Genomic DNA, 17,710 nt, shown 5'->3' with positions numbered 1-17,710 from the left:
GCACACTCAAGTGGAATTTGTGGTGGCTCTGTAAGTGGTCTGTTGCCTGGGAATGACTTGGACTTTCTGAGAAGCTTTCTTCTCTCCCACTTTTAAGGAGAGGGGTGACAATATATAACTCTGGCACAGTTCTTTTACTCTCTTTTCCCTCCACGTCTCCAGTTTCAAAGGAAGAGCTGTTCCTCCTCTTACCTTGTTCAACCCTTGTATGCACTTATTCCTATCTCATCCTGCTACTTTTGGGACTTCATACCCTTTAACCCTCCAACTTCTTCAGTTTCCCCACCCAAGAGCACATTACCACAATCATGCCATCTCCTTTAGCTTTTGTCTTCCTATTTTCTTGATTTTCTTCATCATACCTTTTGAATGTGTTCTCTACATTTTCTAGGCCCTTTCCTCACCAGCTACTTACTCCTTTGCGTCTTTTATCTGTCTTCTAACTTTCTCCTAAACTTCCCTTGCAGAAAGCCATCTGTGACCTTTCTCACTTCTCTTGACTTCTGATATTTTCTCCTGTCTCTCTCGAATTATTTTTGTCATTACCAGATATGCCTGGTATTTTCCAGATTTCTGTATCCTGCCTTCTCTGTCTTTACATTCTAGTGAAATTTTCATTGATTTCAGTTGCTTAAATCATCACCTATTATTATATGCTATAATGTATTATTAAAATCTTGATCCAATCCTTTACCTCTGTCTCTCATTTGTTGCTTTTGACCTTTTTCCCTTCTATAGGAGTTTATTGATTACCTACTATGTGTGAGAAATACTGTGCTAGGTCCTAAATGCGTTGGTGAATAAAATGGATATATTGTCTGCTCTTGTAATGTGTTTTGGTGGACCACGTCTTTAGTATCTTCTCCTGTCTTTATTAGTAAGCTCTTGTCTTTACTTCTTCTGTGTTTGGCATCATAATTGCTTCTGAGTACCTTTATCCAAATTCTGGAGGCAGTCTGTCTTCTCGTTGCTTCATCTCCAGTGTTCTTTTTTACAGTTTTAAGATACATTCTCTGGTCTCCACCCATACTTTTCAACTTAATTTTAACATTTCTTCTTTTTCTTTTTTCATTTAAATGTTTGTTTATTTATCTTTGAGAAGGAGCACAAGTGGGGTAGGAGCAGAGAGAGAAAGAGAGCACAAATAGGGGCAGAGAGAGGGGAGACACAGAATATGAAGCAGGCTCCAGGATCCTAGCTGTAAGCACAGAGCCTCATGCGGGGCTTGAACCCACAAACTGTGAGGTTGTGACCTGAGCCGAAGTTGGGCACTTAACTGACTTAGCCACCCATGTGCCCCTCTTCTTAAGTCTTTCTTGAATAGGTTACTTGATGAGACCTTTTGTGACTCTACTCCTAAAAAAAACCTTCATTGGCTCAAATTCACAAAGTAAAAATTTTTCAGGGTCCTGATCTATGTTTAACTTTTCAGCTTTATCTTGTATTGTTCCCTTTGCCACACATACTGGAACGATCACTTTTTCTGGAATTAGATAGAATTTGAAATAGATTTTAATCCTGGTGATGCCAGTTTACTGATATAGGCAAATTACCTAACCTTTCTGAGCCTCATGAATTAATTATATAAAAAGCAGCATGTATGGCTCAATTGGTTAAGTGTCCGACTCTTGATTTCAGCTCAGGTCGTGATCTCAACAGTTGTGGGTTCAAGTCCCTGGTCGGACTCTGTGCTAACAGTGCAGAAACTGCTTTGGATTCTCTGTCTTCTCCTCTGTCTTCTCCTCCCCTGCTTGTGCGTGCACGCTCTTTCTCTCTCTCTCTCTCTCAAAAATAAATAAACGTTAAAAGAAAGCAACATGTAACAGTGCTTAGCATACTGTGGATACTGTAGATGCTCATTTCTTGCCTGTGCTTTCTATTCTCTGGTTTTGCTTACCTCATTTGCCTTTGTCTAAAATATCTAAGTACTCTTCTTATTCCCCATGTTGCCCTTAAAATTCTCTCTATCCTTCAAGTCCCAGTTTAAATGTATTTATTCCAGGGGCACCTGGGCAGCTCAGTTGGTTAAGCATCTGACCTCGGCTCAGGTCATGATTTCACGGTTGTGGGTTGAAGCCCCACATCGGGCTCTGCGCTGACAGCTTAGAGCCTGAAGCCTGCTTTGGATTCTGTGTCTCCCTCTCTCTCTGTCCCTTTCCCCACGTGTGCGTGCTCTCTCTGTCTCTCTGTCTCTCTCACTCTTCCTCACAAAAATAAACTTATTAATAAATATACTTATTCCCGGAAGCCATCTCTTATCCTACTTAGAGGATAAATCTTTCTGGAAATTATATCAGGCTGCTGATCAGTTACTACCTACCTTGATATTATTTTGAGCATAGGGTAGATCTTATTTTGCTCTGAAACCTTCTTTCCTCTGCACATATAAGGTGGAACCTTCCATTGACATGATACTTAATAATTGCTTATGTAGTGAAGTTGGTTGATCTTCAATCCAAGTCTCTCTTGGACCTTAAATTGATGGCCCTTGGATGCAAAATAAGGATACTTTTTAGGAGAACTGCCTTGAGTAATTATCCACATTTCTGGTTCCCTCCAGCAAAGGGGAGAATCCAGTATTTGTTTTGCTTGGAAAGTAGTATAATGTAGTGTAGCATGCTTGGGGAGGTCAGTGCTTACTCAGAGAATTTTCCCCACCCTGGGCTCAGTAATGTTACACCTCTGTCCAGTCTCAGCCTTGATTAGGATTTTGGGCTTCTTCTACTTACATACTGTTTCTTGATTATACCACTTGGACAACTTAGCCAATTGTCTAGGAATTAAGCCAGCAGATGAGAAGAGCAGTTAGATTCTTCTAAAGACCTCTACCTTCCCTCCCTGGAGGCCAAAGCAAGGTCAGTTGCATTGTGGCTGCCCTAAGAATATAGAAGGACAGTGTGACATTTGCCCCGTTCTGATCTGGTACTGTATCTCAACCTGTCCTTAGCATTTTCAACTCCATACTTCCACTAAATTGATACTATTGCCTTTTTTTTAAACGTAAACTTTTTATTGTAATATACATATAGAAATCTTAAGAGTTCAGTTCACTGAATTTTTACAAAATGTCACACCAGGGTAACCAGTACCCAGTTTGGGAAACAAAACATTACTACAACCTCAGGCTGCTGGTCACTACAACTCCCCATTAGTGGTAATCACTTTTCTGGCTTCTAATATCATGGATTAGTTTTGACAGTCTTTGAACTTTATACAAATGAATTGTTTATTATGTACTTTTTGGTGTCTGGCTTTTACTCACTATTATGTTTGTGAGATTCAACATGTTTGTTTAGTTGTAGTTTGTTGCAGTTTTTCCATCATTGAGTAAAATACAGTTTACATGTATTTATCCATTCTACTGTCAGTGGACATACTTGCATTGTTTCCAGTTTTTACTATTATAAATAATGCCTCAGTGAACATTCTTGTACATATCCTTTGAACATATATACCCATTTTGATTGGGTGTGTATCTAGGAGGGATTTATATGTATATATATATAATTTTTTTTTTTTTTTTTGAGAGTGCACAAGCAGAGGAGGGGCAGAGGGAGAGAGAGAGAATCCTAAGCAGGCTTTTTGCCCAGTGCAGAAAGACATGGGGCTTGATCCCACAACCATGAGATCATGACCTGAGCCAAAATCAAGAGTCAGACGCTCAGCCAGCTGAGCCACCCAAGCACTCGAGGGAAGTGTACGCTTTACACTTAAATCAGCAGTGTATGAGACTTCTAGATATTTTATATCCTTACCCAAATTGGTATTCTGTCTTTCATTTTAGCCGTTTTTGTGGTATTCCGTAATAATTGTGTTGTGCTTTTAATTTGATTTCTCTGATGATTGATAAAGTTGGATATCTTTTTATATGTCTATTGGCTATTTCAGTAGCGTCTTTTGTAAAGTGCCTGCTCAAGTCTTTCCCTTTTTTTTCTTTGCCTTAACTACTTTTTTCTTACTGAGTAATAGATGTTCTTTATAATTCCTTTACTTAATACGTATGTGCATTATACATATCTTCTGTGCTTTGTGGCTTGTCTTTTTGCTTTCTTAATGGAGTCTTTTGTTGAACAGAAATTTAAAATTTTAATGTAGTTCAATTTGTGTAATATTTTTTCTTTATGGCTAGTACTTTCTGCATTCTGTTTAAGAAATCCCAAGATCATAAAATAATGGTCTATGTTTTCTTTAAAAAAATTATATATATATATATATATATAAATATATATATATAAATATATATATATATATATATATATATATATATATATATATATATATATGATTTTAACCTTTCACATATAGAACTGGTCTATCTCCTTCAGAAACTCTTGCTTTCTTCATCTCTTGGCAGTGGTTCCTCTGCTGGTGCAAAGCCTAGAATCTCAGCTTCCTGTCCATACCTAGAATCAGCAAATGTACCCAGGGTAAAAGCAGTTGCAGAAGACAGCTCACCTTGGTGAGATTCTGTTCCTCTCTGGAGTTTTTGCCCTCGGTTCTTGTCTGAGCACCTCTCTGCTGCCTTCAGAAGAGGATTTCTGTATTTTGTCTGGCTTTTCTGAATGTTCTCTGCAGAAGCACTGGTTTGCCACTAACTACTCCATCTCTCTTAACAGTGGAAATGATCATTTTAGCTTTTTAAACATGCTCAGTCTCTCTCATTGAAAACACACTAAATCCTTCATTGATCCCACATCTCCTCCTTGGTACTTTGTAACACCTTAATAGTTTTTGCCTTTATGCCTTACCAATGTCAATCCAAAGGACGTTTCTGGTCCTTATTTTACTTGATCTTTAGTAGCATTGACTTTGTTGAACACTTGCTCCTTTTTGAAATACTTTCTCCCCTTGGCACTCATGAGATAACACTGTGTTCCTCCTAGTTCTCTGTATGCTTCTCCTTTGCAGACTCATCTTCTTAAACGTTCTGCAAATATTGAGAGTTCCTCAAGATTCAGGTCTAAGCCCTCTTTTCATCTGTTCTCTTCCTTGATGATCTCATCAAGATCGTGCCTTCAATTACTGCCTGTACCTGAACAGCTGACAAATTTGCATCTCCTTTCAGACTGTTGAGCTTTCAACTACTATTCTCATTTGTCTAGTTGATACCACTGGGATGACCAAAAGCACTTCAAACTCAAACTATCTCAAAATTATTACAAAAGCTAGAAACTTGAAGTTATCCATAAAAATTCTTTTTCCTTGCTCACATGTATCATCACTGAGTCCCTTAAATATCTCTTGAAATCGGTTTCTTTCCATCTAAGCAACTGTCTTAGTACACGCTACCCTCATTTCTTGCTAGATCAGTCTAATGACCACATTCTTTCTCTTATACCATGGTTCGTTTGGTCTCCTTTTTAGTTTCGTTGGCCTTTCAATTTCTCAAACATATCTCTTAGAGTGAATTTTTGCATGGTGTTGCTTCTGCCTGGAATATTCTCTCCCAACTCTGCCTCTCTCTCTTTTTGTTTTTTGTTTTTAATTTTTAATGTTCATTTTTGAGAGAGAGAGAGACAGAGTGCTAGTGGGGAGGGGCAGAGAGAGAGGGAGACATAGAATCCAAAGCAGGCTTCAAGCTCCAAGCTGTCAGCACAGAGCCTGACATAGGGCTCAAACCACGAGATCATGATCTGTGCTGAAGTCGGACACTTAACCAACTGAGCCACCCAGGTGCCCCACTCCGCCTCTTTTCTAAGTCCTTTTCTATCTTTAGGTTTCATTTCAATCATTACTTACTTAATCCTTTCCTGACTGGGTTATTGCCTGCTATTAAATGCTCTCATAGCTTCATGAAGTTTTCTGTTGTAGCATTGATCATTTTACTTTTCATGACTTAAGATTAGTCACTAGAAAGTAACCTCTGATTAGTGACCCTATGTGTTTCTGGTTATCATTGTGTTCCTACCACCTCATATACTGCCTGACATCTAATCAGCATTCAGTAAATATTTGTTGAATGCACTAATCACTTCTCTCCCTGCTCATAGCTGAAGTGAAACGTGTTGGAGATACACTCTTGGGAATGGCTACACAGTGTGTGCAAGTGAAGAATGTGGTCAAGACCTCGCCTCAGACCCTGTCCAACCTCTGCCTGAAGATCAATGTCAAACTTGGTGGCATTAACAACATCCTAGTCCCACACCAGCGGTATGAACTCTATTGCCCACTTGCCTTGCCAAGCAAGGTATCATGGTGGGGACTGACAAAGAGATAGGACCCTGGCCAGGGAGAATCATTCAGACACAAAGGAGAGGTGACCAAAATGAGTGCTAGATGGTGCCAGGAGAAGACTCAACTCCTCACTATTTGTTTTCTCTTCTTTGTTTAGCTCTGCCGTCTTTCAACAGCCAGTGATATTCCTGGGAGCAGATGTTACACACCCCCCAGCTGGGGATGGGAAAAAACCTTCTATCACAGCAGTGAGTGATACTCTCCAGCTTCTTCTTAAGGTTCTCATCTTAGCTCTGAAGACTATACATAATCTCCTTCCCTCAGCTCTTATGCTTGACCCTTCAGAAGAACTTTTTTTCAGCTGATCATCCCCATTAACCACTCCCTTGGTATCTTCATAAAACTAACTCTGTATGGTATCTGTTTTTCAGAGAAAGCAGTGGGAGTGTAGGCGGTGGCCAGAGACTTTGCCTAGTCTACATCACTCTTGCTCTGTGTTCAAATTTCTCTCTCTCTCCATGCCCACTTTGGGGATATGGGAAAGACCATGTCTCTTCTCTGAGATCCTTTTTAAGGTGGTTACTTAGTTGCTGGGATTGTCCTTTCCTCTTTCCCATCCCTACCCCTGATCCATCTAATAGATAAGATGGTTTTCTAGTCCCTCTCCCGACTTCTTTGCTCCCTGTCCCTGGAGCAGGGAATTACAAATTGCTAGAGAGATCAGGCTTACCTTCCCACTTCTCTTTCCTCAACTCTCAAGTTTCTCTAGGCAGATTGGGATAATCTCAGTAAATGCAGGGGAATCCTATAATGTGCTTATCGTTGTTTTCCTTGTGGTCATCCATCCTAGGCTCTGGCCCCTACCCACTTTGAAAATGATATTGTTTGTACCTCCTGCAAGAACACTCTTCACCACAGTTCCTGGGTAGATTCACACTTGAATTGAGAAAAGGACAAACTTATGGCTCATTGAGGCCACTCTTTGAGCTAGTAGTGCCTTCGCATGCTCCCCTGCAAGGGGTAAGAACTGAACTAATCAAGTACTTACTGTGGATTCTATGCAAGGTGTTTTATATGTACCACAGTAACACTGTAAGCAGGTAGCATTCTTATCTCCATTCGAGAGGAGGAAAAAGATCAGATGGAGATTGAAATCAGGACTCATTGAATCCAAAACCTACTACTAATTTGATTGCATAGTTATTTTTTTTTTTTTTTTTTTTTTTTGCTAAGAAGCTTTCTCCAAATCTATGTCCTGACAGTATTGGGAGAGTGGAGGTTCTGGGAGCTGATCCTGCCTCTTTGATTGTTAGGTGGTAGGCAGTATGGATGCCCACCCCAGCCGTTACTGTGCTACTGTGCGGGTGCAGCGGCCCCGGCAAGAGATCATTGAAGACTTATCCTACATGGTGCGTGAGCTGCTCATCCAGTTCTACAAGTCCACCCGTTTCAAGCCTACCCGCATTATCTTCTACCGAGATGGGGTTCCTGAAGGCCAGCTCCCCCAGGTAGGGTCCAAAGTAGGTGGTGAAAACCTTCATGTTGGGGCCAGAGGGCCTAATGGGTGCAGAGAGTACTGGTGTGTTTTTTAGGCTATTGGCATGAGGAGGGGCTACTTCTTTGAGAGCTTTGCTTATTGGCAATAGGCTTGGGAGCAGAGATCACAACTGAGAGGTGGTATGTACAAGCATCTATAGACCTTTCTTTTAACAGAAGACCCTCAGTGCCTATATACTAGTTGGTTCATGTTGAAGTCTGATTCTTTAGACTGGTAGTTCTCAGAACTTTAGCATGCGTGAAGATCACCTGAAGGGCTTGTTACAGTAGTTTGCAGGGCTCTAAGAATTTCCTATTCAGTGAGTCTAGGATGGTTCCTAGAATTTGTAGTTCTGACAAATTCCTAGGTAGGCGATGCTGCTGGTCTAGAGGCCACACTTTGACAACCACTGCTGTTGACCTTCATAATGTTCCTCCTATTTCTCCCTGCCAAGCCTTCATATTCTCTTGTTTAGAGTAGTATAATGAACTGGTCTCCTTGACTACTGTTTAATAGTAATACAACTGTCATTTATTGGGTACCACTTATATACTATGAATTGTAGTAAGCACTTCATATGTGTTCTGTTTAATGCCTAGAATAATTCTATGAAATAAGAATAATTATCCCATTTGACAGATGAAACTTGAGGCTCGGAAATGTTAAATAATTTCTTCAATGTCAGCCAAGCTAAATGGTGATGGAACTGGAATTCAGACAAATTGGTCCTTGATTCCAGAGTCTATGCTCTTAACTATTATGCTCAGTTTTCTCTAAGTCATCCAGTGTTCCCTAAAATAGCAGACAAATTTTTCCTATCATTTCTCTGTTCAGGAACATCTAGTGGCTTCACCTAGCCTTGGGTTAAAATTCAAACTGCTTAGTAAAGCAATCAGCAGTTATGAAGCCCCTACTAGATTTTCTTTTTTTAAAGCTTTTTTCCCCCTAAGTTTGTTTATTTTGAGACAGAGAGACAGAGAGTGCATGCAAGTCGGGGAGGGGCAGAAAGAGAGAGAATCCCAAATAGGCTCTGCACTGTCAGCATGGAGCCTGATGTGGGGCTCGAACTCAAGAACCACAGGATCATGACCTGAGCTGAAGTCGGATGCTTAACCAACTGAGCCATCCAGGTGCCCCCTACTAGGTTTTCTATGCTTTTACTTAATTAATCTGTCTTACTCTTTGCAATGGTTTTGTGAGGCTGATCTTACTAGTAACTTTAGATGTGGAGAAAATGAGACTTAGAAGAGTTAAGTAGCTTGCTCACAGGAATACAGCCAGATAAAGCTTGGGTTTAAACCTATTTCTAATTGATTTCCATTGTATCCATTTCTGCCATACAGTTTTGACCCCCTATATCTGACATCTAAGGCCACAAGGCAACTATTGCATATGGTTGTTTACCTTCTTTAGCTAGTCCATTTTCTTTGTAGGACTGAATTCATCTACTACTTCTGTACCAATTCCTGAACTGTGTGTCTGCTCTTCTCTGGTGGTCTCAGCTCCGTTCTTGGAGCTCACAGGGGAATTCCTTTTATCCTTCTAAACCTGAAATTTACCCTACTTTGGGCACTGTGATTATAGTGATGTCTGTGTACCTTGTTTCTGTGTCTTGACATTAGGTCTCTTTATGCATAGGAACCAGGTGAGTATTCTCTGCTGATACCAAGCCTCCCAGCCAAGGCTTTATAGCAGCATATCAGGTGAACTGAGGATAAGGCTGATTTTGTCAGAAAGAGGCTGTCCTTCCTAATGGTTGGGTGTTAGCTTATAATGGGAAGCTGAGCAAAAAGCCATATTACAAATGGCAACCACTTAGTTCAGAAAAATGTGACTCAGGAGGAGCTATATATCTCTTTGTCTCTCTCCTTACCCTGTGCCTAGATCCTCCACTATGAGCTGCTGGCCATTCGTGATGCCTGCATCAAACTGGAAAAGGACTACCAGCCTGGGATCACTTATATTGTGGTGCAGAAACGCCATCACACCCGCCTTTTTTGTGCTGACAAGAATGAGCGAGTGAGTGAGAAATTGAGGAAACCATCCATACCTTTGTCCTGTCTCCCTTCTCTTAATGTGGAAGAAGGCCTTGAGATAAATCTGGGGATTTAGTCCTTGGTCTGCCTATCCTCCTTGGCCCTTTCCCCCTAGGGCTCTTGTCCTTCCTCTGCCACTTTCTTCCCTTTTTTCTTTCTCCCCTCCTTCCCTTATACTTTCTCTTCCTCTTTCTAGCTTTCTGGCCTATAGATCCTATATAGACCAGCTCCCAGAGAAAGGAAAGGGAACTAACATTCATTGAACTTGTCCTATATGCCAGACATTGCACAAAGGTGTCTTCCTCACAGCAGCCCTGTGAGTTAGGTACCATTATTAGCTGGAGTTTAACCTCAGAAAAGTTAAATGACTTGCTGAGATCACACAGCTTCTAAATGGTGAAACCAGCACTTAACCACAGGTCTGTGTGACAGGAGAAGTCCATTATTTTAAGATCTAGTACCCTCTGGGAACAGAGATTTTGGTGGAATCAGAGTAGGATTGAGTCAGAACCCTTCTTAGGGCCAAGCAGATCTTGGGATCTTGGTTGTCTTTTCTCTGTACAGATTGGGAAGAGTGGTAACATCCCAGCTGGGACAACTGTGGACACCAACATCACCCACCCATTTGAGTTTGACTTCTATCTTTGCAGCCACGCAGGCATCCAGGTAGTCGGGCTATGTCCTGGGGTTTCCAGTGGGTCAAAGATGAATTGATTATTCCCACTGCCTGTAGAATATATCAGTCATCACTGAGTGGCATTCAGAACAGGATTATTCTCTTAATAAGCCTTTAGCATACTTGAACAGAAGTACGTTTTGAATGTCTTAGGCAGGTTGCCCGTAACAAGGGTATTTTATGACATAGGTGGCTTTGTGTCTGCCTATTCCTGAGTGGATCTTTCAACCCAACTACACTTGTAACAGTGATCCTGTTCCTTAGCATTGGCTGTCCCCTCTGCCCAGTCTGGGGCCCCTCACCTTCCTATCTTCCCAGGGTACCAGCCGACCATCCCATTACTATGTCCTTTGGGATGACAACCGTTTCACAGCGGACGAGCTCCAGATCTTGACATACCAGCTGTGCCACACTTATGTACGATGCACACGCTCCGTCTCTATCCCAGCACCTGCCTACTATGCCCGTCTGGTGGCTTTCCGGGCACGATACCACCTAGTGGACAAGGAGCATGACAGGTGAGGCCTGGGATCAAGCTGGCTTCCCATTTGTTTCAGCCTCGGGTACCAGACCCTCTCAACATTCCTTGGGCAGAAGGAAACGAATATTGTACAATTTGATGTCCTTGGGCTCTTCTGCCCAGATCTGGGTTGGGGTTTTCTCATAAGGTGGTATGGGAATTGGTACCTGGGGGAATGGATTAGCAGTAGCTCAGTGCACCAGGAAGGACTTGTTTCATTTTTGCTTTTCAGTGGAGAGGGGAGCCACATATCGGGGCAGAGCAATGGGCGGGACCCCCAGGCCCTGGCCAAAGCCGTGCAGGTTCACCAGGATACTCTGCGCACCATGTACTTCGCTTGAAGGCAGAACGCTGTTACCTCACTGGATAGAAGAAAGCTTTCCAAGCCCCAAGAGCTGTGCCGCCCAAATCCAGAGGAAGCAAGGAGGAGGAGGAGGGAGGGTAGGGAGGAGCTCAGAAGGCCTTGTTTCCTTCTTTCTACGAAGGGGGCGAAAGGGTGGGGGACAGGGCCAGTAAGCCAGACCACCAGCCAGCAATTTCTGATGTCCACCTCATGACCCCCACCCCTCACCCATCTTGTCACATCTGGCCCTGACCCCACTGGACCAAGAGGGGCAGCACTGGTGCCCGCCATACACACAGGTGTCTCTTGTGACTCACAGTGCTAAAGACTCATGCCTGACAGCTTGGTAAGGTCGGCTCTGCAGCCCCGCGGACAAAAGCTGGTAGGTTTGGGTTTGATACTTTAGATGGGAGAGTGAGGGGCTTAAAAAAGTGGGTGGGAGGAGGGAAGGATTTTTTAGGAGCCTTAATCAGAAAAGGTCTAGATTTGTTTAAGAGGAAAAACGAAACCAGACCCAGATCAATATTTTAGAATACTAGATGTTTTAATGGGTTGAAAATCCAGTTTGTAGGAAGATTTTTAATGCTAATGGTTTTGGTTGCTCCTCCCCCAGCTGCCACCCCCCTTTCCATTATTCCTTTCTCTCCACTTTTTCTACCCCACCTTACACCTCCTCCCTGACAGACATCCAGCCCCTAGTAAGACTTAAGGCACTATGGCACTTAGCTCTGAAGTGACACGACCCTGTCTTCCTTCCGCCTACTGGTGGGTAACCAGTGCCTTCCCTGTAACGGTAATGCTGCAGAACTGCAACCTTTTGTACCTTTCTTTGGGGGGGATAGGGTGGGGGTGGGAGAGGAGGTAGGTGGGGAAGAAATACCCCTAACCCAACAAGCCTCCAACCAGAGCGCCAGCTATTTTGCATTCGAAGGAATTGACTTCCATATTCATTAAGCTTTTAAAAAGACCACAACCTCAAGATGGTTAAAATCCATTGACATTTGCACTTTCAGACATGACAAGTCTTGGAGCTGCTGAGATGACTGGCCCCTGGCCTTTCCATTTACACCTCCTGTTCTTCCTTTCCCCCCAGTTTCCCCACCTGCCTGGATCTGGAGTTACTTTCATAGCATTTCTCACTCTTGGCTTCTTTTTTCCCCTGATGGTCAAGTTGCTTATGTTTCAATATTTCTTAACTGGGGTGTCTTATAACAAATGATCTTTAGGTCTAAATTAAGAAAAAAAGAGCAAAAACTAAATGTTATTTTTATACCATAACTTGAGTCTATTGCCAAAATCTGGAAATCCCTCCCATGCCCAATAAGTTTACATCCCAGAAACATTGAGCCATCAGAAGGAACTATGTACCTGACTTGTTCTTTGGCCTGGCTAGGTAGGGGATGGTTATCTCCCTAAGGTGGGGCTCAGGCTCCATCCTTCCCCTGTGCAGATAATATCTTTTTCTTGCTATAGGCTCCCTCTTCTGCACTGCCCTGCACTCTTTCCTGCAAGTTGCATCTTTCCTTTCTCTGGTCCTCTGATACTTTGGCTCATCACAGATTCCAGTGTGTCCTGTGGACAGGCTGGGGGATTTTGCTGCTCCCTATTGCTTCTGTTTACACAAATGAATTTTTCCCGGTTTCCCACTAGGGCATGTGAGTGGGTGGCGTGGGCCTTTGTTTTGTTTTGTTTTTTGTTTTTTGTCTCCCTGGATAGAGGTTGGGTTTGGCTGTCTTGCAGAACTGGAAAAGTAGGGGGTTTCTAGCTTGGTGCCTACTGGCCTTGAGGCAAGGCCCCCTCTTTCCTTAACTGTTAATTTTTTCCTGTCCCACTGCTTGGGATGAGGAGTTGCAGCTTCAGTGTGGAAGTTCCTCTTTAAGGAGCCTGAGTTTGGGTTTACCCCAATCTGGTGATGAAGCCATGACACTTTAGACCTAGCTCAGGCTTGGAGGCTGGTCTGGATCCAGGCCTGTGCGCTTAGAGCTACCATTTCCCCTCCCCAGCAGCCCTTGTACAGACCCAGATTTGCTATGCAAAACAGTCTATCCCAGGTTCTGTTCTGGTTGGCTACTTTGTTCAGCAACTTCACAAAACGTAGCACAAACATTGATTATGGAGAAGGCATCAGGACTGTTGAGTAACTCCTCCTTTACTTCTTTCCTACTGGCTACAGTATGGGATGCCCCATGGGCACAGCCCAGCTGAAGAACAGAATGGAGGGCTCTGGGAGGAGGCAGCTCACTGGAGAGCCTACATTCCTTACACAAGTGCCTAAAGAGAGTGATGCCAACACTCCATCTGCCCTGTCCATCGCCTTCATATACTGTCTACTTCGTGTTCAGTCACCCTTTGGGGAGGGGAGCTCTCTTGGGACAATGGGCTCTGCATGTTCTCTTCTTGGGTGCATTTTGGGGCTGGGATCAGGGCACTGTTCCTGGAGGGTCCAGTCATTCACCAGCATTTGCAAATATCCATAGGGAGCTGGTGGTAGCCACCTACTCTCAGCAACAAGTTTATGTTCTCTCCTTTTTCTCTCTTTGCCTCACTCTCTCCATTTGGGTTTTGAGCTGGGGCTTGCAATGCATTTTTTAGCCCTTTGGCATTGCACATGCTGTTCAAGAAATAAAAAAGCAAGAGAAGCAATTTGGGCGATGGCAAGAAAATAACCTCTTGCTCTGAATTTTTTTTTTTTTTTAATCTTTGAGACTTGAAAAATACTTTGACCTTGATAATTATTCTTGTTTGAAAGATGGTGCATGCAGATTGAGAAGTGGTGTTAGCAACAAGCTTTGGCTTTCTTGGATTTGGTTTAAGTGGTGCTTCTTACTTGTGCTCTGAGGAAGTGTTGGGGGACCCCAGCCTCATCCTCTTGGACAGGTCTCTTGCTCCCTTCGTTTTACTCTTTTGCCTCTCTTTTCTACTTTTCTCTTTCCTTGGGATCCTTTTCCCTTTTTCAATTCACTAAGCTTGTTTGCTGGCCTGCCTGCCTATGTGATGATGAATTCTCTGCATGGCTACGATAATCCCACTGTTAGCTAGCACAGTCAGGCTTAGCTTCTTGGCTACAGACGACCAAGAATCTGTTCCCCAAGCCCAGTAATGTCCTCTCTGGGCTGGACTGCCATCAAAGTTACTCAGCAGGCATGCCTACCTGGCATGAAATCAGGGGGCTTCTGATAACTTCCACACGTGTCCACTCCTTGGAGTAGGTTTCTCTCATTGCTTTTTCTGGATCTGGTTCCATTTCTCTCTACATGGGACCTCCCTTTTCTGAAGACATCCTAGAGTTGAGCTACTTGGTTTCCAGGGTTGGAGGGTTAGGGGGATGGACATAGGGGAAGAAGAGAGTGATGGGAAGAGAATGGGGAGAATTTGGATAAAAGATGGGAAAGAGCACTGTTCGTTGATCATTTTTCTAGTCCAGTCTGACCCATTGGGGGTTGAGGTGCTACTGCTGAACTCAGGATAAGCCTGGAGCTGTTGTTCATGGGAACTTAGGCTTAGAATAATGTTGAAGAAGAAAGTATCTAAAAGCGTGAAACCTCCCTAAAAAGCTCCTGGTTCCCATGTACTGGATAGCTCCTCTGTGGCCTCCTGTTTGGCTAAACAACAATGTTCTTGGATAGTTTGGGGTGTTTTTCTTTTTTCTTTTTTTGTCCAGAATTCAGTAAATGAGGCTGACACTCAGGATGGGCAGCCAAGGGGACATTTTGACTTCTTAGCTGGCCCATGGGTTATCTGTCTACAAGGCTGGCGAGGCAGTGTTTTAAACCTGGCATCATGTGTAACAAAGAAGAATGGAAAGTTCCTTCCCTTTCAGGGTGGAAAGTCCTCTCAAAACTAGCCAAAATGCAGTTTTGGAAACTACATTGGGGGAAGTTATTTTTTATATTTACTGGGCCTAGGCCAATCTAGGATGGTAGCTGGGATGCCTTCCTTCTTAAAGTCTGATTATGGCAGGGATATGCAGGGCACTCTTTCCTATTTAGCCTTCTAAGCAGATTGGGGAGAAGGGATTCTCTGGTTTTCTCTTCCCTCCCCCCACCCCCTCCTTTTATTAGGACTTGCCTTCTCCCTGGGCAGGGAGAGAGGCTAGGTTGGTGCTCTCCCCTTACTCTATTCCTACTGACTTAGAACCTCCGGCTGCTGTTTGGGAGCCTAAGAAAGGGAGTGGAGGTAATGGGCTCAAAACAAAACAGAATAAGGTGGGGAGGGCAAAGTTCCTTCTTTAAAAAGGAAAATAGGAAACTCTCCAAGGATTGTGCAAGTAAAGACAATGTGTCGAATGCACTGAGTCCCCTGGTGTAGTAGCAATAAGGAATAATGAAATGACTTTCCTGTGCACAGTCCAACCTGATTGGTGTGTGATGTTGCACTTAGCAGCCATCTGGTGGGCATGTGTGACTACTCTGGGTTTCACTTTAGTTTCTAAACTTTTTATCCCTCTCAAGTCCAGCATGGATGGGGAAATGTCCCTGAAGCCCCACAGCTGTGTACTTGTTTGCATTTGTTTCCCTTTGAGACTTGTGTTTGTGTCCTGCTTTGAGCTGTACCTTGTCCAGTCCATTGTAAAATTATCCCAGCAGCTGTAATGTACAGTTCCTTCTAAAGCAAGCAACAGCAGCAGCACAATTCTGTGTTTTATAAAGATAACAGTGGCTTCTATTTCTAAAGTGCGGTCTCTCTCTCTCTTTTCCCCCACCCCCATTAGCAAAGCAAACTGTTGGGATTAATCATATGTGATAGATTTTAGGTTAGAGTAATAGATTGTTATAAGAGCAGAACCATTACTTCTAGAGGAAAATGGATAAAAAACACCAGAGTATTGAAACTGCAGATTGTATGTAATCATACGTCACAAGGCCTCCATTTATTCTTCATTCAACAAACCATGTAAAGCACTGTGTCCAGCAGTGTTGTTAGGGGAGATGGCAAACATAATTCAAAAAGGAGGAAAACCATGTCTCTCTCCTTAAGGAGCTTAAAGTTTGGCGGTGGTGGGTGGGTATGAGTGGCCAAATGGTTCCCTGGTACAGGAGAGAAATGATGAAGGACTGAAACAAGGCTATAAGGCTATACACCAGTGAAGATAGGAAAGGGAAGATTTTTGAGAGACACTCAGAAAGAATTAATAGGACTCAATAGATGGTGAAAGAGGAATAGACACTAATGCTCATGTTTCTGCTTGAGCAATGAGTATATCGGGACATTCTTCTAACCAAGACTAGGGGAGAAGGGAGACTAGACGGAAGGTGGTGAATTTTGTGAAGCGAGTTAGCCTTGTATAGATGGAGTTTGGAGGTTCCCATGAGGCAACAATTTTAAGGTTTCCAGTAAACACTTATATTTTGGTGCTCAGGGAAGACTATAAAACTGTAGTTGTAGATAATGGGATTCATACTCCTATATATGGTAGGTAAAGCCATAGGAATAAACAAAATAGCTTAGAAAAAGAGCGAGAAAAACATAGTATCCAGTTCTGGAAACACAATTTAAAGGATGAAGACAGGAAGCTCAACCTAAGAAGACAGTCAAATCACTAGTAGATACCTTGTATATTTTTTACTTAATGAGGTAGGAGAAAAAAGAGAATGGAATAGGATCCAAGAAGGGCGTAATCAACAATATGAACTGCTGCAGTGAGGAGGAGGTATTTTTTTTCTACTCAGTTTACCATCCTCCACCCCATCTTCTTTGGGATCTTATAACTATATGGTCATTCAGTATTTCTTGAAAATGAGCATTGGAAAAACCTAATTTAAATAAAGCTAAGTCTAGGACTTCGAGTTGTTCATCACAACCACCACTTCCACCTCCAGCTTCCTCCTGTCCTCAGGAGTTACTTGTAAAAGAATAAAATAAACAAACCTAATTTTGTTCCTAACCAGTGTCATAGATGGTGTTCCAGTGCACTCGATAGCACTTAGCAGCTTGCTCTATTTATTTTCATGACTTGCTTTCTCCAGAGCCTATGAACTCTTAGGAGCAGAAACTACATTCTGTTCATTTTTTTGTCATCGCAAGGCCATAGAATATATATCTAGGGATCAATATTTGTGAATAGAATTGAAATGATCTAGAAATTTTTGGTTTGTGAGTACAGAGGGGGGAGTCAAGAAGTGATATTGAGTGCACAGGATGGACTCAGCATTCCTGACTCTTCAGGTAAGCAGAAACTTAACCAGATTACCATCATCTTTCTTACTCTCGTCCCAACTTGGTGATTCTGTGGTTTTGTACCTCAAGCTGATGGTACAATTGTCAAGCATGTAAGTTCTGGCATTCCTCCCTGGTAGTGCTAGAGCACTGTTATTTCTGTGTAATGGAGGAAGATGGCTCAGAGATGGATTCTGGCACAAGGCCCAGTGAGAAATTTTCAGTGGCAGCTAGTGTGTACATAAATGGGCCTAACATTCCTCTGGAG

At 42.7% G+C, this 17,710-nt stretch overlaps 1 protein-coding gene across 3 annotated transcripts in view; it reads left to right on the top strand.

Moving 5' to 3' along the window:
- LOC132673260 (protein argonaute-1) overlaps positions 1–17,170 on the top strand; it is a 37,489-nt gene extending 20,319 nt beyond the window's left edge. For all 3 annotated transcript variants that reach the window (XM_060625772.2, XM_060625773.2, XM_060625774.2), the window contains 7 exons: positions 5,991–6,150; positions 6,332–6,422; positions 7,488–7,682; positions 9,596–9,730; positions 10,312–10,413; positions 10,742–10,941; positions 11,176–17,170. In XM_060625772.2, coding sequence (XP_060481755.1) covers positions 5,991–6,150; positions 6,332–6,422; positions 7,488–7,682; positions 9,596–9,730; positions 10,312–10,413; positions 10,742–10,941; positions 11,176–11,284 — 992 coding nt within the window. In that variant the 3' untranslated portion in view covers positions 11,285–17,170. The remainder of the gene's footprint in view (positions 1–5,990; positions 6,151–6,331; positions 6,423–7,487; positions 7,683–9,595; positions 9,731–10,311; positions 10,414–10,741; positions 10,942–11,175) is intronic.
- Positions 17,171–17,710: the final 540 nt, after the last annotated feature.

Source organism: Panthera onca, chromosome C1 (genome assembly GCF_046562875.1).
Source record: "Panthera onca isolate mPanOnc1 chromosome C1, mPanOnc1 haplotype 2, whole genome shotgun sequence".
In the NCBI taxonomy this organism is placed as follows: domain Eukaryota; kingdom Metazoa; phylum Chordata; class Mammalia; order Carnivora; family Felidae; genus Panthera; species Panthera onca.
This window is presented reverse-complemented; position numbering and strand designations above follow the sequence as displayed.